The 21,892-nt window shown below is 47.9% G+C and overlaps 1 protein-coding gene across 5 annotated transcripts in view; it reads left to right on the forward strand.

Annotated features, from left to right (window-relative positions):
* The first annotated feature begins 245 nt into the window (after nucleotides 1–245).
* The window catches only part of LOC121599551 (moesin/ezrin/radixin homolog 1), a 37,955-nt gene continuing 16,308 nt past the window's right edge, over nucleotides 246–21,892 (forward strand). The window contains exons 1-3 of one of the 5 annotated variants that reach the window (XM_041927456.1): nucleotides 246–349; nucleotides 4,352–4,533; nucleotides 7,670–7,873. In XM_041927456.1, the coding sequence (XP_041783390.1) occupies nucleotides 7,862–7,873 (12 nt within the window). In that variant the 5' untranslated portion in view covers nucleotides 246–349; nucleotides 4,352–4,533; nucleotides 7,670–7,861. The other 4 variants (XM_041927464.1, XM_041927431.1, XM_041927438.1 and 1 more) reach the window with 4 other exon arrangements.

Below are 21,892 nucleotides of genomic sequence, written 5' to 3' on the forward strand. Positions count from 1 at the left end.
GCAGTCGGGGTTTTGCAGCCAGTTGAATTGGCGTTTGGCACGAAAGTTGGGGTGAAAAATTATTTTAAAAAAATCCAAAAAATAAGCCATTAAATAAATTCTCTAAAATCGATCGCCGATTGCAGGGTGAAATTTCCCCGAACCCAACAAAAAAGGGCAGGAAAAGCTCCTTTTGTTCACACGGCTCAAGCTTTCCAGCCCCTCGGATCGGATCGGATCGGAATCGTTCCGGACGCGCATCGCAGGAGCTATTTGTCCAGCAGCGACGGGCAGCGAACACCACTACTATACGTGAGGTGTCACTAGATTACGGATGTGGATTTCGACTTCCCGAGTCACGGCCAATATCGTACGAATAATTTCTACCATAAAAAAACATACTACTCTCATCCCTCTTAGTCACGCCGTTTTTAGTTGTGTAGGGTCTCGTGCGTGCGTGTGCGTGTGTGTGTTGTGAATGGGTGTTTATTTTTTTGGTTAATGGGGTAGAAGAGGCAAGCTTCCTACGTTGCTAATTCGTCGCTATCAATAGTTTAATGGTACGTTGGCCGCTTTTAGGGATCCCAGTATGTGTGTGTGTGTGTGTGTGTGTGTGTGTGTGTGTATGTGTGTGTGTGTGTTTCTGATGTTTTCCCCATCCTCACTCCCCCGGGCACCCTGGAAAAAACCACCCCCTTGACGGGCAAATCCATCGCCACCCTGTTGCGGTGCGAAGGTATTTACCGTGAGCGTTTGTGTATCTGTATGTGTGTATGTGTGTGTACGTGTGTCGGTGTGACTGGATTCCCGTCTCTCCCGCTTTCTCTCCCTCTCACACACACACACGTGGCATGCCGTCCCCTGTCCCGTCGGTCAGTGAATTTGAATTGCGCGGTCGGGTGTCGGTATGCGTTGAATGTGTGTGTGTGTCTGTCTCGGGTTGCTTTTCCAACTTCCAGCTTTTTTTTTGGTGTTGGTTGGTCGTGCTTTTTTCCTCGGCAATGCACAAAACCAACAAATGTTTTCGCAGATTTTCGTTGCGCCGGGGGGGGGGGGGCATTGGCTGGCTGGCTGGCTCAATCGACCGTTGCTTGGAGTTGTCTGGTGTACGCTTTTCGTCAAACGTCCCGGGAAATTCCGGCACACGGTTGGCTTTCTCCAACCTCCCGATCGGTGGTTATTGTTTGTGTTTTATCCTCCCTCCCCCCCTACCCACGTGCCCTGGGAAAGATTTCACCCAAACAGTTCAGGGGTTCACCGCAGTAGTAGAAACCCGTAGTAACCGTAAAACCCGCACGGAACAGGTCAATGGGTACGCACGAAAGAAAGCAGACGTCGCCTCTTTCCCGTCATAGTGTGTGTGCGTGTTTGTGTTGAGCCGTATATGTTTGTGTGTGTATCGGTACAGTGTGCGTAAAAGTGTTGGACGTGTGTGTAGTGTGATGATGGCACCGTTTTTTTTTTTTTTTGAGAGCCTAAGAAGGAAGCCTTCGGGAGGGGAGCCTCCCGGAATCGCGTAACAACGTCAATTTCCAGCCTCTGTGTGTATGTGTGTGTGCGTCCATCCTCTCTTACACCCTTCCCCTCATGAAGGAGTTTTGGTGGGGAAGAGGAAAAAGACTGCTGCCGTTTTTCCTTCTCCCTTTTCCTGCTGCATGCGGGGACGAGCATCAAAACCATCCAAAAATGCGCAACAACCAACTTATTAAACACCAACATCAAGCAAAAAAACCTACCCAAAAAAAAGGAAACCCAGCGGGCCTCTACCCTGACTGGCTGGCTGGTACGCGCGTCAACCACCAACCTGAGTTCCAGCGTGCTTGTACACGAGTGCCGCAAAATGGGCCCGTACCGATCGGGCGTACCGTCCCTCTCGCTCGAACACGCACGTTCGCGCCACCGTCCTGCTCGCACGTTCCACGTAAAGCTCACCTTTTTCCCTCACAGTTGGTTTATGGGAAGCAAGGGGACGGTGGAGCGCCCGAGGGAAGGGAGAAGGTGCGCGATGGAATTTCACATCATCACCTCATTAAGCCCGCATGCCCACCGCCGGCAAAGGAAAGAAAGAGAACGGTTCAGCGCGAGAAAGAGAGAGAGAGCGAAATAGAGTATGAGAAAGAGAGCGCAAGAAAAAGGAAAAAGAGCACAGTGCACACCAGAAGAAAGTGATAAAAATTAAACAGATCCACACAACCACAAATACAAAATACCAATAGGTGTACGTATGTGTGTGTATGCTTGTGTGCATTGTTTTCTTCATGGTAGTGTGTTGGTTTGTTGATCGATACTTCTGTGATAATCGGAATGGTGTGATAAAACGCTTCTGCAGAGAGAAAGAGAGAAAACAAGAGAAAGAGACAGAGACAGAAGAGCCTTTCCGGGACATTAACAAACACATTCCACAACATCGTACAGACACTTTCCCTCTCCCTCATGCATTGCTTGCTGTGGCGCGTCGAGCGATCGATGCTCGTTGATCAAGTGATCACCAACACCACTCCGTTCGAGTCAGACGCACGCACACACACACGCGCGAGCGCGTGCGCCACTGCTGGAAATCACAGCCCCCGGGCTAGCACAGGGTGGTTCACTGTACCCTTGCGGAGATCGCTGGATCGAATCCGCTTAATGTCGCTCTCTTGCCATTTCAAGTGATCTTCTTGCTTGCTCTCTCACTATCTCTCTATCTCTCTCTGTCTTTTACGTTCGAAACTCGAGCCAGCCTGTTGCTAGTTTCTCTACCAAGGTGGGACGCATGTGTCGATCGTGTCTCTCGATTTCCTCCCGATCGCGAAATATTGCTCCGTTTGGCGTCCTGACACACACACACACACGCTTGCAGACTTAAGGCGGAAATGTAGGTTGTGTATAGTAAATGTCCCTCTTCCTAGAGCCTACTTAGCAGGTTGTTTTTTTGTTTTTTTAGTAATTATATTTTACTTATCTTATCGTGTTGGTGCTCATACTGCTCTACACTTTTGCAAATGTTTTTCCTGCGTGTTTGTGTGTATGTGTGTATGTGTGTGTGCTTGTCCATGTTGATAGTAGTAACAGGTATCGCAAGAGCACGCGCGCGCGTGTATTGGAATGTTCCAACTGCACACAACAGTGTAAGGAGATTACAAAGATCCTGTTACGAAAAAGAAAGTTATTATACCCACCTGCAAAAGCCCTCTCTTTACACACCACACCACCGACGCACCGATGCAGGGCGCGCTGCGCTATTGCTGCTGCTGCACACGTACACACCTTTCCGACTGTTTCTCGCTCTTTCTCTCTATCGCTCTGACTTTCTCGTGAATACAATTTCTACCCAACCAACACACCTGTCCACCAAGAGCGAATGCTTTCCTGTCCAACTCTTCGGTTGGGTTGGGTGTCGTGTGTGTTGTGTTCCTCTGTGTTTGTTTTGGTTTTTCTGTGCTAATTAGTGTAAGCAGATTTTTAAATATTACCACGATAGTTTTTGTGTGGACACCCTCCTCCCTCTCTCTGTCGCTCAAAACACATCATCTCCACAACATACAGTTAAATGTACCTCCTCCACCCTTTCCCGGGGTCAGGATTCGAACCTCACAGTTGCTCGAACAGCAGCATCATGATGGCGGTGACGATTGTTGACGACCACGGAACGCACCTGATAAGCCGACGTTCCAGTTTGAAGTGGTTCATTCCCGCCTGCTGCGGATAAATTGCGTTTCTTCTGTCATTATTTCTATTAAAATCGCATCCCGCTCGCCGCGCTAATGAGTTACTGTTACGTCGCTGTACACCCTGTACATTGGCTGGTTTTACTAACTACTACGACATTTCCGGTGTTTCAGCCATTGACCGCGATCACTACATCACTTGCTAGGAGGGTCTCTGTGTGTGAAGGAGAGAGAGGTGGGTTGTGTGTATGGATATGTGTGTGTGTTGTGTGACGATTCCCGTGCAAGTGCATTTTCCTCTGTCAAAGGGTGTGCCAAATCCAAAATATATACACCAAACAGTGTCCCTCGGCTGTACGGTGTGTGCGGGCGTGCGTCTTCTCTGGTTTCCTATTGTTTCCTCCTCTTATGAATGTGTGTTGGTGTGTGTATGAGTGTATGTGTGTTTGTAGTGCAGGTTAATTTATGAGTATCTCGACAGAAGTTTGTGTGTGTTTTTCAATTTCTTCTTCAACTCCCTGTTCGTTTATACAACAAGAACGTGTTGCGCCGGGTGCTAGATGGTGTTGACCATATCGATACTATATATAAATTATGTTTTTCTACTTCATTTCTCTCTCTCTCTCTCTCTCTCTCTCTCTCTCTCTCTCCCCCTACCCATCGTTCGAAACGTTTGTGTCGTGTTCGTAATTGTTGTCGCGTGCGCGTCGTCTCCCCTGCAGTGCAATCCTCTGTGCGAGCCGTGCGCAGCTAAGGCCATTTCCGCAAGTCACCGGAAGTTGGACATTCGCCAGAAGACGCGCCTTGAATTTGCCTACTACAGTGTGAAGCGGTCAAGTTAGCGATTACAGCAAATCCCAAGTCCCCTGCCCACTCGGAAGAAGAGGAAGCATCACTTCGCGGGGTAAGTAGAGGAGTGTGTATGTGTGTGGGTCGTTTTGTGGGGATGGCGAGACGACCCCGGTAGCCGGACGGAATGTGACGCCGATGATAAGATACCGATAGGGGGTGGGAGAGGCAAGCAATCACTGCTTGTTCGTCGGCGACCGATACTGCAAGCGAAGCTATCGGACGATGCTTCCGAGAGGAGTGCAAAAGAACACGCGGGTGCCCAAGAGCATGGGCGGCAAACACTACACGTCCGAGCCCCGGGAGCGAAGGAGAGGTTCGTCGCTTGTTGCGTGGCGACATCGTTCGTATTCGGAGGGCCGCCGGATTATGATGGTTCAGCCTACTTTCGTTGGAATCGGTAGGCGATATAAAGCTTTTCCACCACTTGACACCACACACTTCAAAAAACGGGTAAGAAGATGGCGCTCGATTGCTCGATGCGATATCGTGACATTCCTTCGAGTGACACACCACCCCCACAAACTCTTATCAACGTCGGCTCTTGTCCCGGTCGAGAAAGCGAGAGAGAGATTGCATCAGTCGAGGCAAACCATTTCAAAGTGCCGCGCCGGCTGGTTCTGATGGTTGGAACATTTGTGTGAGTGAGCAGGTAGCAATCAGAAACCTGCCCAACGTTATCGATGCTTGGAGCATTGTCGAAACATTGGAACGCTCTGATGAGTTTTCTGATGAGGTACTTTTTTGTTGCTGTTGCTTTGTGCCAAAGATGGGCGAACAAAAGTAATCGTGAAGTGGGCTGAATGTACATCATCTTCATAAAACTCTACTATTAACTTTATAAAACTCTTTGTTGTTGGAGTCTTGTGTGTTTTTTTCCTTTGTTGAAAGAGTGTTGCCTCAGTAAAATTAGTAGTCGTTAATTTACCATTTTCGAGCAGTTTTGACCGATCCTTTTCTTTTTTTTTCTTTTTTTTTCGATTCTTTTCGATCGGATACGGAAAAAATAACACAAAAAGTAATACGTTTCAGATAAATTGCTTTATTGTATCGTTTACTTAATTTCCGATACTAATTTTTATGTTTAAAAAAATTAATACGGCGATGTACGAACCACCCTGTGTAGAAATGTTTTTATTTACAATACGTTCACAATAACTGAAACAGGCGTTAGTGACGCTATTTTTGAAGCGTTCAAATAGAATGCTTTTTATGCTTTCATATTGCTCTCCCTGCCCACCCCGCCCATGGTGGTTCCCTCTCACGCTGCCTGGTGACGTTGGAACTCGTTTCGCGCACGCTGTTGTATGTGCACGACACCGCGCTGCACTTGCCCACTGCAACAGGTTTAGTAGTTCGGTGTGGTGGTAGTCGGCACCTTCCCCCTTTCCAACTGGCGACATTGCTCCGTTTGTTTCCACCAACCGGTTCGGTGAAAACCCCTTTGATTATAACCCACCCCCTGTACCCCTTATTGCTTCCGCGTCGTAGTGTGACGCATGTGGAAGAGGGCGGAGAGGGTGCTGACAACAATCGAAAAGTCGCCCCCTTTCGGCCGCACCCTTTTCCGGTTGAATGGGGACGACACCGATTGAACAAGCATAGAGACAGAGAGGGGAGGGGCGAACATTGCATTTTTTGTGCGTAGAGCAACCTGTCATCGAACCAAACCCTCAGTCACTTTCAGTTTGATCTAGAAAAGAAGTGTGCTGAAAACACTAAATATACACCAGGCCGGGTCCAAGATAGTGTTCCGCTTGGGTGTTGGGTGCATCTGATTCAGACTCGTGAATCTGAATGAATCTGTGAAATAATTCAACGAATCTAAATTTCGGTTGAAAAGATTCATAAATCTCGAAAGATTCACGAGTCTCTAAAGAATCGTGAATCTCAAAAGATTCATAGACATTGAGCTTCTTCTCATTCTTCTTTTTGACGTAAAGAGCTATGTTGTTCAATCTTGGAGTTCCTGAATATTTCAAAAAGATTCAAGAATCAATAAGAGGTTCATGAATCATTAGAGTTTGATAAATCTTTGGAGATTCCAATCGAGACTCGAATCACTCATCGCTGAAGATTCATATTCCGCCAACTGTCAGTACCAGATCATTGAGGGCTCTCGCACACAGTGACGCACGCTGATCGACTTAAATCCCGTTTGCATTGAGCTTTTCATGAGCTCACAACTCACAACACACCATTGCAAACGTTACGTGGTCTTTTTGACATTGTTTTTGGCATCCAGACGTCCGGAAGCATCAATGCTCCGTTTTTTTTTTGGTAGCGTTTACGTTCATTGGCGCTGGTTTCGGGGTTGCGCCGCCTCTTCGCTCCGAAAACCGAACAAACATTTTTGTGCGTAATGGAGGGAAACAATCGCTCCGTGAAGAAAACAACAATTCCCTTTGCATGTGTGTGTGAGAGTGTGCGTGTGTGTGTTTCTTCAACCCCAACATCATCGGCACATTTGCTTTGGTTACGCGTGATAGGGCTGCAGTTTGACAGGAACAAGAGTCGTCGCGCACACACCGAAGAGTCGGTGTGTTGTGTTGCTGGCGGAAAGAATGCACCGGCCAGCTGAATATACCCAGCAAAGGTGTAACGTGTTACCTCTGGGCCCACTACACGCCCCTTCTTACACCTTCCGAGACATTCCAATACTGCGCCGATAAGGCTTTTTTTCCGATGTCTCGCGATGCGCGAAGGGCCCCACACATTTTGGGATGGATTGGTTTGTATTTTGCTGCGAGCGAAAAGCAATACACGCGTTCACAGTACGTCGAGTGTTTCGGGGGAAATGGTGGTGTGGCGTTGAGTAGAGCGTGTTACGTGTAATACACCTTCACACGGCCCGTTACAGTTTGGTGTGCTTCCTTCATCCGCATCCCACAAAACGTTCAAGTAAGCTGAGGAAAGGAGGAGGGGAAAAGTAGTGTGTAGTATCACCAACCAAGTGTCCGTGCGGTTGCAACATCACCAGCCCCGATAGCAGCGGCATTTGTGTGACCCACGAGAAGCAAACGTGGCGCGCGTACGTACCCTGAGCTCAGGAAACAAAAGAACATCGATAGGGCGATATATTTTAGGGATTTTTTGGATGGGTGTAATTTTAGCGAATTTTTTCTAAATCCCAAATGTCCGTTTCATTTGTCTTATATTTATTATTATTATTCTTCTTCATCTTATTTTAGCAACAACAAAAAAACACTTCACCACATCCATCCACGTAAACGACATTCCGGCCGCCGAGACAGCTTGCGCTCGCTTGTAAAGACATACAGCAAGAACACAGGCAACAACGAGGCTCTGCGTATCAGTTTTTTTTTTTTCAAATCCGAATCCTTCCTTCCCGGTCAACTTACCGCCCAATCAACCCAATCAAAATGCCGAAATCAGTAAGTACACAAGCATTCCTTTCTTTTTGGTTACATTTACTATTCTCTCTGCGAGTTACGCTCGCCAATTCTTCTGCCGTACGGTTGCTTCCCGGCGAATCTCCGGAGCAGCAAAGACAGTTCGCATAAAAATGCAATGTTTATCGCCAGGCACAAGGCTCTATTGCGCTCAGATAGGCGCAAAGCCGTCATCTTGCATAAGACTCGACGGTGAAAGGGGGAGCTCGCTTTAAACGCTGTTGTCCTATTGAGTATTGAGTACGTGCTACTGCTAGCAAATTAAGAGATCAATCCAAATGCTAATCAAGAAAGTGTGCATTCGCAGCAAAAAAAAAAAGAGCGGATAAATCAAATATAAGGGGGGGCACTCTTTTGGGCTTTTGGCGGTGGTGAAATTCCGACCCAGGAAGAGCGCACTGCGCACAATGCCGTGTGCCTTCCTCGTCGGTTCGGCATAGTAACGTAACGAAGGGAGCGCGGCGATTTGAATAGTCAATCGGAAGTGGTCTGCCGTGTGTGTGTGTCTCCAGGGTTGTGGAAAGGATGGGGTAGAAGACGGCACCCCTCAAGTATCATCATCGTTGTTGCGGTTGTTGCGCGAACCTGCTAGCACTAAACCAACCCCTCGTACCTGGCGTGCGTGCGTAAAATCGGCAGGGTTTCTCTTTTGCTTTGTTTTGATTGTATCGGAAAGCAATAAAAAAACACACACACACACACACACACACTCCCAAACTACTACCGCGTGTGTAGAGTTTGTGGCATGGTTTCGAGATTTCTACGGTTTGTGGGAAAAGCTTCGTCAAATTGTTTGATTTACTCTTTCGCGTGCAGACATAACATGAGCAGGCCGTTGGAGAGGGGTTTTAGGATGTTTACGGGTAAGTGTAGGGTAGAGGGAGAAGTTGTGTGATTTGCGGTAATGTCCCCCTGGCAGCGTGTGCTTGAAATGTCACATGCCCCCAACTTGTGATAGCTGTGTGGTGCTCTACGCTCTTTAGAGATGTTCCTTGTATCACAATAATATCAAGAATTCATGTCCTCTGGAGCTGTCGGAACATTCTGACGCCCGCAATGATAGTTCTTCAATATCTCTAGCAACTCTTGTAGATTTATGGTGCTCATTGATAGAGCCTGGTGAAATCTCAGAATGACTGTAATCGATAAGTTCCTAATAACTCACGCCTGTAAGACGAAGCTCAAAAACACCTAAGGTCTGAGACTAGTTCTCAGCTCCCATTGACTGGATGTCTCCGACTGATGCAGACTAGTGATGTCAGGCGGGAGAATCAGCTATCGCATGACTACTCCCCACTCCAAGCGTTACGTAACCGCTGGCGGGGAAGTACACAGTGGCAAACTATCACGTGTTCCACTGTAAGCAACAAAGCTAGAAAACGACAACGACAAGCTCGTGAGAGGAAGAGTGAGGCAAAAGATGCAAATTAGTAGCATTAATCACCATCGTGTATCCGTCTGGGTGATGCACTCGTTGAATTTTCTGCTAGAATAACACCCGAGCGTGCGACTCCAGCCATTGGTTTGTTTATTCCAAATAATAATTCTGATATTGGCACAGTGCACGGAGAAACCATCATATTGGGACGATGCCAACCACTGCTACATCCTATCGATTGAAGTGGAAAACTTGGCAATCAAACGATGGTGGCTGGTAGCAGCACCACAGCACGACCTAAGGTTCTGCTGCAGCAGCACAGTAAGCCAATTAGTGCGGTCTACTGTCTGCGGAGTTGGGTGGACGTCACCATCGTCGCGGCGTAACACACATGCGTGCTGCGGCAGCGACAGCCAAACTCTGGCCGCAACTGTGTTCTGTCAAGTTAGCAAAAAAAAAAAAATACAAAACGACCCCCAACCACCCCGACGATGACGATCACCCGATTGACGTGTACAGGGCGCGCAGGCAAACGGATGTTTCATCTGTTAGCTTTGCGGCGCGTCACTGTTTGCTTAAGCGCTATTTGCTGTTTATAAAACGCGGCCCCGGCACTGTACTGATTCTGGCGATCGCGCACCATTGCTCACTGTTGTTGATCTACAAATTATCTTAAAAATAGTCGGAGCCAGCAGTAAGCGCTTGAGACCCCGTACGTGTATATAGCAGCAGTGGCACCATGATGACGTGCGCTGGCAGCGTCCTTCTCCCGCCCGTGCAAACAGTAGCCGGCGCAGTTTCGGTAATGTCAAACCACCAAACGGCAGGCAATGCAAATACACTTCTTCTTCGCATATCTGGCCTAGTGCGATGCCTGTGGATGCTGTGGAAGGCAAGAGCGGTAGCGACGGAGGATTTACAATACAACAAGCGCGTTTTTTTTTCATTCTTTTCCACCTCCTATCCCCTACCCAGCAGCATTATGCAGTTCTGGGCTGCAGTGAAGAAAACGAATTAAAAACCGGTCGTTCCGGCCGTGGATGGTGGGTCGGAGTGGAGTGTGCTGCAACGGGAGTGGTCCAAGGACAGCAGCATTGTTTGCGAAGTCGCTGAAAGATTGGTACGCGAGAGGGTAACAGGGCGGAAAGCGGTGGGCTAGGAGGGAAGCAGGTTGGCAAAAGAATCACACACATCTTTTCCATGACATCATCATCGTCGTCACCTCTAGGCTCCGTTTGTTTGTACTTGTTTTCTTTTTCTACACCCGCACTCCCTCCCTTTCCCATCCACTGCCCTCATATGCGCGCTATTGCCTATTTTGGTGTGTGTGATTCATTGCCTGTCCCGTCCCGCGCCGGTCTCGCCAGTGGTTCACGTTGTCCATGTTGTGCACATGTGTTTTTTTTTATTTCTTCCTTTTTTAAACTGTGACCAAATGTTGCTGTGTGTACCATGCCACGCTGGCAGAAGAAAAATAAATCGATAATAATGAGATCATTTTTGCGCTGAAAACGAACCGGCACTGACGGAGAAAGAGCAGGATCGAGAACGAGAGAGTGAGAGCGTGTGATTCAGACTCGGTGCGATGGGGGAGCACTAGAAATTAAACCCGGCATTAGGATCGATAGTCAACGCCATATTCTACCGCGAGGAGAAGCATTCGGAATTACGCTAAGAGTATTTTGGGATCTGCCGCATCGATAATCGATAAGGGATGGGAGAATGTGTTCGCTTAAATTTGGTCCGGCTTGCGAGCGGCTCGGTGGTCCAGTGGTAGACACACCGGTTCATGCAATACCGAACGTGGATCGTTGCTCCTACCGACCACGCGTGTGACCCGTTCTTCCCCACATCCGTCCGACCTCTAAAACTTTTACAGTACTCCGACTAATGCCACAAAAACGAAGAACGTTTTGATTTTGTATTCTGGGAGAAAAAAGACCTCTTGCCAAACTCATCTTGTAGATGACGACAGGACATTTAATTAATATCTCTCAGTAAGCAAAAAACAACGAAGAGAAACGAAGTACAAGAAAGAAGCACAAAAAACATGTACAATATCAATATAACAATGGGTGTCCCCTTTGCACGCCCGAAACTAAAAAAGAGGTCAAGTATGTTTATTGAGCTTCTTCTCCCCTTTCTCCATTTGTGCTGTGCTAACGAGATTCTTTTTATTATACCAATGGTTTGGTGCTGCAGCCGACGAAACATTGACAGAGAGAAGAACAAAAAAAAAGGTTCCTCAACCAATCATGACTCTTGTACAAGTAATAATCCTGATAACCATCACTCTACCTCGAACAATATTTTCAATCGATTCGTATGGGGATTTTGGTACGTGTGTGTATGTTTGTTTGCTGTGATTTCCAGTCCAGCAGCTGCAATATATACTACAAGCCGATAGCGATAGAGAATGACCGGAAGAATGCTTCTTTCCATGTTGTTATTTTCCATGACCATGGTTTTCTGATGAACCACATTTGATGCTTTGCTTTCAATTCACGTTGTTTTTTCCTGCATTTTAGGCAACAATGCGTAATTTGTCACAAAAGAGCAGTACAGGTTTGTACAATTTATTGTCTACAGTTTCTCTAACAACATGCAAACAACCAATTTGCCTGTTAATGTCGACTAAACCGTCCAGCTAATCGACTGCCGTTGGGTTTACGCTAACGTAACGCTCTACAGCTACCGCTTTACGCACTTTACTGTTTTGTAGCCAGATTTACGGTGGGTACGAAATTTGAAACTAGTTTTTTGTCACTTACAGCAGGAAATGCACATCACATCCGCTCAGAACAGTCACTCATGAGACATCCAATCATCACACAACAATTCTTCACCCTGCTAGAGTGGCGGGAACAAAAAAAAAAAGTGTTGTCTCACAGCACAAAACTGGTACGCCGCAGTTTGCCTAGGCAGCCGGCCTGTTTTGTTATCTTATCAGTGTGTACTTCGCCCCCTTTCCTCCTCCTTCCACCCGATCAAACCCCTAGGGAGGCATACCGCAGTCTCAGAATCTCGGTTGTCGCTCGGTGGTGCAATCGAAAAACTCAGTTTTGCTTTCTCCAGCACGAAAACTGACTGCCAAAGAACATTCCTTTGGACATTTTTTTTTTTCGTTTTTCAGGCAGCTTTTGGAGTCATTTTTTCCTGTATCACTCCACCTCTTTTTTTTTTATTTGACCCGGTGGAAATGGAATCTAAACACCACCATCGCCATTTTATGGTCGATACGCGTTAGTGTAGCGTTATTTGTTTTGTTTCTCTGCAGTTAAACAATCACTAATTCGTGACGACTTGCCCGATAACCTCGCGTTTGCGCTAATGGGTGTATGAACACACACACAAACTCGTGCTGCAGTTTCGGCTGGGAACCATGAGCTCACCCGAAATACTTAGTAGCACTTAGTAGGTTTGGGTGAAACGGGGGGCGGCGGTTTAGAGAGAGGGAGCAGAAAATTAGCAAAATGAGTCTCCCGCGAGGCCGCCAACCCGACCTGCCTGCGACTCCTGGTGGTGGTGGTGGTGATGATGGTGCGAGGGGTATCCATGTGATTACCCCGATTTCGTGCCGATCGTGTGCTGTCATCGTGGCGCCATCTGTCGGCCAGCACGCCGCCGGCGTCCGCCATTTGGGTAATATTAAGATTACCCCGGCGGTGATAAAATGGTCACCCCCCAAAACGTGCCTCGGATGTTGACCAGAGGTGGGGACGGGAGGGGGAGCTCTGTTTTATTTTCGTTTTCAGTACCTCCGAAGGACAACATCCTCCCCCGATAAAGCGGGCGTTGTATGTCATTTGCTGTGTCACTACTCTGCAACAGTTGTCATGCGGGGGGATTGCTAGCGTGTACGTGAGGTTTTGTTGGATTTTTTTTCGCTGCCCCAACCCAAACGCAAACTGTCCGTGCCGCACAGATGAAGGCACGTAGAGAGGGTGTTCGATTTAGGCTAGCTAGTGCTGTTCCACTTTGCTATGCACACCTCACCCGAATGCGCGAAGTTGAGCTCATCTGCGCAGAATTGTTTACCGCAAACGAAGCAAACGACGAAACGGCAGCATGTGTGCGTGTCCGCCCGCGCGCTCAGCTACCAATTGTTGTGGGATTAGGATAGGGCATGGTGAAGGAAGTTGGCAGTAGGGGAAGGCAGATGGGAAGGCCCTTTACTATTATTTTCTGCTGCTGCTGCTGCTGCTGCTGCGGTTTGGCTGCCGCGTGCATACGTAAACAATTCACGAGAGCGCAACAATGCCTCAATTATAATATTGCCGCTTACGGCCAGATTGTGTGCTGATAGAGTGATACTGCTGAGAGGGCGGGACGAGGGTCACACCAAACAGAGCCGTCGCCGTCGTCGCCGTCGGTTTTGCAGCTGCACTTGACCGCTGCACTAGCTGCATTCTCGCTCACTCTCGCGCGCGCACATCACATCAAACCCTCATACGACGCTGGGCGTCTACTGACAGGGTAGTGCGCGATGGCCGCCGCCGCTGAGGGGACGACGCAAAACGAGCAAAAGCGGAGGAAACAGTGCCCGGGGGTAACACGCCCCACGTGCCAGCAACAGCAGCGCATCTCAGCCTCATCTGGCACGCGCGCCCATCTGCTATATGGGCGCTTGAAGCACGTTCTGGGAGTCCAGGGTCAACCAGTGATTGTTTTGGTGAGGGGGGGGGGAAGAAAGGAAGGGAAGCAGTAGGTGCTCCCCCTCCCCGTGTGGAGGTTTTGCTGGCCGTGATGGGGCCGCAAAAAGAGTCCATGGCAATAGCATCAGCACAAGGCAGATGCCATGGGCTTCTCTCCCACAACAACAACAACGGCAACAACGACCTCCAAACACAGACACACACACACACACACACACACCCACCAAACCGGTGCTAATCTTGCGCGAATGCTAATTGTTTACTGCACGAAGATCGCACACGTGGTGTGTGTCTGCTGTGGAAGAAGCTACTCAAGAGAAGCTAAAAAGTTGGGGGATTGGGGGTATAGAGAGGGTGGAGCAAAACCCCAAGAACACTCTGGAAGAAGATGCGTGCGTAAAGTGACACTGAAACCAATAGAAAACCCCGGATGCATTATTCATGCAAACTGTAAGGCCTAGCATGCCACAAAGTTGTGAACAGCAGTGACGTGTACAAGATTTTAGTCCTTCGAACCGGATTCTGGCAACAACCCAGGCCAACAGTGTGCGTCTGGTACCCTTTTTGTTGCTCCATTTTAAAGCAGTGGCTGTGGATTTTGGTTTTTGCTGCTGCTCGGTTGATCCTTACCACGAGCCCACCACTGCCATGCCCCCTTCTTTCCTTCTTCCCATCCCATCTCCCTACGGGTGGCCCTGAGCTTTCCATTAGCGTGTTGCGCGAGCGTGGCGCATATAGATATACGTTTTACACCACACACAAACACACACACACACATACGTCATGTGATGACCCCGCTGGTCATGTCAGTTAGCCTTCGCGGCCGTTTTACATTGCTCCCTTAGATGCAGTGGCGGTGAGGCCGGTGTGGATGCATCTGGAAAGACGGGACAGCGTTGCGTCCGCGCTCTACAGGCATGATTTTTCACGATCGAGTCATAATAGCCGCTCGGTTGGAGGAGGGCCTGTTACCTGTTGTACAGCGTGATGGTTCGTTTTATTTCTCCACTTTTATGCCTGTCCACTAAGAAATTGCTGAATAGGCTATTAACTTTTTTGTTTTGCGTGCTACATCTATCTCTATTCTAGTAGCAAGCGAGGCTGACCTCGAGCATGATAAGCAAGTTTGTGCTCACTGCTTAGTCGCTCCCAGAGTTCTATTGCAATGTTGTTTTTTTTCTTTTTGCTGCCTGCTCCGCTTCCCTTAAACGTTTTAGGCCTTGATTTGAGTGCCTTCTCCTCCTCCGTCGACTAATTTTTGATGATGCGGCTTCCACATTAGGACTTCCGGCACTGGAATGTGCCGTTTAGCGTTAATTACCCCGGCTGCCATCTGTATCCAAGCTCTCGGGTTGGTCGGGTGGCAAGGGGTTTACGCACACGATTCAATCACTCCTAATGACGTAATAATTGCCTGACACTTTTCCTAATCACCCGCCGAGGGCAGTGTCGTGTACAGGTGCAAGGTGAGGCAGACGCTTTCTTTTTTTTTTTTGTTACCACTTTCACTCCCGCTGTTGAAAAGAAGCGCGCTCAAGTCGAGCCGGTAGCGATGGGTTGTGTTGATCGCTGTACGTCATCTAACCGTAATGCACTGTTGATGATGATGATGATGATGACGACGACGGGTCTATACTTAATGGTGACGCAAATATCATACCCGTGTACTCGGTTCTCTTATCTGGTGGTGACATGCGGGACGCAACGTCGCACACACACGTCATGCAGATGTGCTAGCCCGTTTTTGCACGGTTTTTAATGAAGTTCTGCTCGCCTTCCAAGGTTTCTCGCCTTATTTGTCTTATTTTTTGCTTGCTTTCGGGAATGAAAAAACCAAAAATGAAGATTAGCCTTATTTTTTGCACTTTGCTCGAGAGCGTTACGTTTCACTGCAGCTAGAAGTTATCTTACATCTATTCGATCTTATGGTCGAATGCTTATATTGAAGCACACAAAAAAAAAATTAAATACGTACGCTATCGAGCCTCGAGTAAAGCCAACATGGCGACGGCAAACCGTTCGTTTCTCTTCGACTTACGGTTGACAACGGGCTCGTCGCTTGCGATCTCGTTGCAGTTTCTCGAATTGCTTGGTGTGCGCCGTAGCGATACGGTAAGTGCCGCCGGGTAAGATGAGATCTCTCTCAGCAGCAGCGACAGTACCGGAGAAGAAGGTTGAGAAGGTTGAGAGGCTAACCACCGCGCGCTCCACTCGTGTCCGGTCCGAGCATAATGGTGTAACGCTGCGTATAACGCTTTCGCACGCGCTATCGTCTGTGATATACCGGTCGGGTGAAGACACACTCACACTAACGACCCGTGTGCGGGGGGTAGTTAGAATTTCCCTCTCCTTCATCCCTGGTTGCGTATGCTTGTGCTTATGACAGACGCATGTGTGTGTGTGTGTTTGCGAATGCGTTACTTCCCTTACAGAGGAGGGTCGATATTGAGCCAGGGCCCGGGGTTGCGTTTCTAGCGTTGTCGGCATTTTGCGTCAGTTCTTGCGCAGCCCTCGAAGATTACGGACAGCAGCAACGGTGTGTGTGTATATACGCGCTTCGTATTGTATGCTCGGTCGGGAGTGTCTGTGTGGAGGGAGAGGGGGGATTTTTTTCCCTTAGTGCGTGTGCGGCGATGGTGTACCCCTTACCTAACCTACCCGGCAGAGAGGCGAGAGGATGCTTTTGACAAAACGGCTCATTTCATATGTGAAATGCGCTAAAACACGTGTGCTTCCGCGAGGGAAGGTTGAGTCGGCAGCAAGAAGAAGAAGCCTTACTAGTTGTGCTACGAAAAAGCCCTACGCGGTCGTGTGCAAACTGGTCTTTTCGTTCCCTTTTTTTATTGGTGTGTGTGTGCAAACTCTTCACATGACAAAGTGAAGGAATTAAGAGTGGCTCAAGGGGATCTTGCGGAATGTAAAATAGAATGGAAAGAGAGATGTAGTGAGATGTTTGCGAGAGTGAAATGATGTGATGGAATGTAGAATTCACGTTTGTACATTATAGATGTCTTATAGTACTATGGTAGCTTGAAAGAATATGAGCATGCACTGCAATCAATTTTGGAAACAGTAGGACCTCCTCCAACGTGAGATGCAACGAAGCAGCTCCATGGTCTAATGGTAGTCGCGTCGATTGGCACAAAAGCTGGACGTGGTTCGTTTCTCATCTGTGAACTGTCGTCGTCACCTCCGTAGCCAGTCAAAAGCCATAGGGGTGTATGATGGCCGTGTTTTCGTGTTAGTGTCACTAACACTCTATGAGAAAGAACAATAAGACAGGCAAATTTTATTATAGAGTGAGTCAGCAGCTGACACTCACTGAATATGTAAGCACACCACGTCAAGCAACACTCAAGTAAAAGTCAGTGGGGAATAAAATGTATTGTGTTTGTTGTTACACACGCTGTCGTTGTTGGCCATTAGCAGGCTTTCGAGTTGCTTTGTGTGGTGCACCTGTCTACCTGTCTGGACACGACCCTCCTCGTCCCCGTTCCCGTACTTTTTTCCCCCTTTTCTATCTGTTCTCCGTCATGTACTTCTTCGCGTTGGACACGCACACAAAGGATAGTGTTTTTTAGGCCTGCGGTATCTCTGTTGCAGCGCTTTTGCTGGAGAGATGACGACGAGATACACCGGTGGTGGATGACCCATCCCTGTGTCCAGCTTCTTCCAGGTGTGCTCACCTGGCTGGGGACTCTTCTGCTGCGATCTCGCTCGCTCGCTCTCTATCTCTCGCACGGCATACTGCTACTGCTGGGGGTTTCTCTCGTTGAAAGGATGAGACACCGCGCGCGCGATCCAGCCACACCGCAGGGGAAAGCTGTTGTAAACGAAGGTTCAAAAGGGAACGCATTTTTGATTCCCTCGCTCTCTCTTTCTCTCTGTCTCTAAACTTTTTGGTTAAAAGAATTGCACTCGTGATAAGTTTATGTTTTCCCAAGCGTGCGGGCCAGTTTTGAATGTGTTGATCAAGCGATTCTTCCTCTCAGTGTCGGTCGCCTCTCGTGCTTGCACTTGCTCTCTGCTCGTGGAACCCGCTTCGAAAGAGAGAGAGAGAGCGGAACCAAATTTGAATGCGCTTTTCAAACGGTCAAAAAACGGAACAAACGACGTTTGGTTTGGCGCTGCGCGTCATCGTCCATTTCGCAGTGTTTGAAACAGCAGCAGTTGGTGTCTACACTTCTCTACCAATACGGGAGCTGGGTAACAGGTGCGCTTGGGTGATTACTACTAGAATCGTTGCCCTCTCATCCTCTCTCTGTCTCTCTCTTAATCTTTCTGGTTGTGGACACCCGCCGCACAACGTACACAGACACTCACCGGGAAAGGTGTAGTACTGGATACTAAAATTTTACTACCCGTCTATCAACAGTGTATTTGAGCGTGTGTGTGTGTGAGAGAGTGTATTCTCCTTAGTGTTTTCCCAGCTGGTATTTTCGGAGGCAACGATCGTTCTATTTCGTAGGTTAGAACTGTCCGCCTGCCAGAGAGCTGAAGAGAGCCGCATCTGTGCCGCTGTGTTTGTGTGCGCGCGTGTGTGTGTGACTTTGTGTGAACAGTGCGGGTGAGAGAGCGCATTGGCAGCAAAAATACACACCCGCGGTCAAAGAGCCCAGCAGAGTTCTCTCTACGACCAGTTCATCTTCATCAACGCTTCATCGACGCGCTCCTTCTTCAATCAGCCAACCAGTGTGTCGTCCAGCAAACACAGGCGCCGCCATCGATCAGTACATCCATCGTCCTCTACCTTCCCGCAACCCATCGCACTACTCGTTGAACCGCAAACAAGTGTTCTCCGGGTGTGTGTTTGTGTGTGATACGGCTACTACCTCTACTGCTGGCGTGTGTGTAGCGATTCTGACAATAGTGCGCGCGAGTGTGCACCCCCTAGTCCAGTGTCTCTGCTGCTGCTCACGTGTGTGCGGTGTGTGACATCGGCATTTTGTGTTTTTGCTGCGCGCTCCACTCTAGATTGCAATCATCCTCCGAGCCTCTTAGTGCGCGTGCAGATAGCTTAACAAAAAGAACGCAACTGGTGTGTCGCCTTTACTTCTTCGCACAGCAACACCATCCCGTACGCCGAAAAAATGGTTGCGAGCAGTAAAATGGTAAGCGGGTTTTGTGTGTGTGTTTTTTTTTAAATATTTTCGTGCGTTTTTTGGCAGGTTTTTTCGCGTTTTGGTTTTGTTTTGGCTGCAAAAGAGTGTGTGTGTTTTGTACACCTGAAGAGGAAGGCGCGTGCCAAAATCTTAAATTGAGGTTAACTTCTTGCGTGTTTTTTTTCTGTTCGTTATTACACTTGTATCCCAGACGCGTGGATAAATTGTGTTTCTCCAGATGTATGTAAAAAAGTAAAGATTGCAAAATTATCTCTCAAACGCACTCCATTGCCTAAATATTTGCTAAGTTCGCACCATGGCGCAAACAAGAAAAAAGTATGCGTCTCCTCCAGCCAAATAAAATGGCAGCTGCTGCTGCTGGTTGTGTGTTGAGCGAGCGATCGCGCGACGCCGAAATTCTGTTCTGCACGCTGTTGCGCGTAATACTTGTGTGTGTGTGCGAAAAAGAACAGCCGTATGGGTTTTTTTTTTGACAAGGTGTGTGTGCCTTCCTGTGAGGTCCTAACCAAATGCACGGGCATGTTGTAGCCTGGTGGGAATGGCGATACGAAGAAGATGTGCAACGCGCGTTTTTGCAGTGAAAAAAGTGCACCACCCGATGGTGTGTGTGTGGTTCTCTCTCTCTCTCTCTCTCTCTCTCTCTCTCTCTCTCTCTCTCTCTCTCTCTCTCTCTCTCTCTCTCTCTCTCTCTCTATCTCTCTCTCTCTCTCTCTCTCTCTCTCTCTCTCTCTCTCTCTCTCTCTCTCTCTCTCTCTCTCTCTCTTTCTTTCGCATTTCTTTGTTTCTCTGTTTCTTGGTGGCCAAGCAAACGGCGTCACCTTGGAGCCCTTTTTGTGCAAGCTTCACTTCGTGTGTTCTCACCCCAAAGCCCAAACCGGTTAAATTGAAAGGGAAACCCGTGTTGGTGCGGAAGAGAACGAACCGATGGGAAGGGAAAAGGCCAACTTTCCTGTGCGGTTTGGTAGCATGGCGTTGGAACTAATCCCAGCACGTCTGCCTTGGTTCTCTCTCTCTTGTTTTGCCCTTGTTCTCTCACTCTCTCGTTTACGAACCGGATGCTGGAGAGGCAGAACCTTGAACAATTTGTGAGCCTAACGGAGCAAGAATATGGTGTCCCGTGTACATCCCGCCAACTACAGACACAGACACATTTTTTTCTTTTTCAGTTTTACGAATGCTTCGAATCCCCAACGTGGTGTGGGTACAACAACGTGCGGGATGGCAGGGTTTCTTCGTTTCCTTGTCGGAGGACGATGGATACTCTTTTTTTTAATTATATTTTAGACATATTCTTTAGCATATCACTGTACAAATTCTGCTAAAATTCCTATGTTATTTGATATGCCCCACATGGATCCGATCGTAACTGGAACTGTATAGCTTCCAGACCAGGTTCAAGTTTCCAGTACTTCTAAGCTAATTCCTACGCTGCATTGGGATTGCCAGGTATGGTTTGGTGACCAACAGAATTAGGTACTCGAATCGAACTAATACTGTATCTGTTAGATTCCGAAACCAAGTTCAAATTTCGTTCCATATCCAGTATTACGCTATTTCCTACGCTACACATGTTCTGCCGACTATGGTTTTGTCGTAACTGTATTTGGAACTGTTTCGGTTCCAGACCCAGTACTGGATCGATATGAGTTACTTATAAGCTCCAGGATAGGTATGGGCTAATAATCGGATTTAAGTAGGTTTGGCTCCAAGGTTTCAAGACTGATTCATGATCAGTTCCAGGATCGGTATGGGTTCAGTATCAGTTCCAGGTCCTGGATGGGTTCAAGATTGGCTACTGGTTACAGGGCCGATATGGGTTTGGTTTAGGATTCTCACGGAGTCATCATCTGATCCTCATTTTTATTGGGTTTCGAGGCCCCATTATTTCGGCGTACTTCTGTACCCTTTTCAACTAGTTGTAAACAAAATATTGTCTGTGAAAAGAACTATTATACAAACTCAACGATTACACGATATGACGGATGGAGGAGGTGCACAATCTCTCATAATTACGCACCCAACCTGAACACATGCCCATGAACTCTTCTGTCGTCCGCTAATGTATCTGCTATTAGTCTGACAGGCTCTTAATTTTCGTAAAAAATGGCATTTTTATTGTAGCCCTAAAACACACACACACACACAGATATTTGGAAGTAAAAGTCGGAAAATCGAAAAAACACCTGCGTGCTTTGGGGCAGTCGCACTAAATCCGGCGGTCGTCCGTGACGTACTTTACCGTTGATTGCACAACAATACAAGCATGCACACACAAAAACACACACACACGCATACCGAATGGGTCAGAATTGGCATTAGATGGAAAAACGACAGCAAAAAAAAGAAGAAAAAAACAATCCCATCAAATGGGTGGCATCAAAGAGGAGAGCCGCGCCCCATTCGTAACCTTGGGCTCGTTTTATTCCGGGGTGCCACAATAAAGTTCATATTATGAGGGCGAACGTGACGGCGACGATAGGCGTGTGCCAGCCGGCAGTGGGAGACATATTTGGGCGATAAATCATTCGGTCGTATCATCATACCCCCGTTGGTTCGAAATCGTGGGTTAACTATCAGATAACCAGATTGGGGACTTGTAATTGTAAAAAGTCCGTAAACGTGATAGAGTGTGTTCCATATTAGCCGTACTTAGGCTTACTTAATGCTATTTGCTGGTTTAATTCCTTCGCTTATCGCGGAAGAAAGGTCGCTTCTTCCAAGAAATTGCGTGCCACATCACTAGCGGTGGATATTTAATTTTCCCTCGTAGAAAGTAGTTGAGAGAGAGAGAATCCGAGACGAGAATTGAACTCCATCCGGCGGTATCATTTTTTGGATGCTGACA

This window comes from Anopheles merus, chromosome X, assembly GCF_017562075.2.
Source record: "Anopheles merus strain MAF chromosome X, AmerM5.1, whole genome shotgun sequence".
In the NCBI taxonomy this organism is placed as follows: Eukaryota; Metazoa; Arthropoda; class Insecta; order Diptera; family Culicidae; genus Anopheles; species Anopheles merus.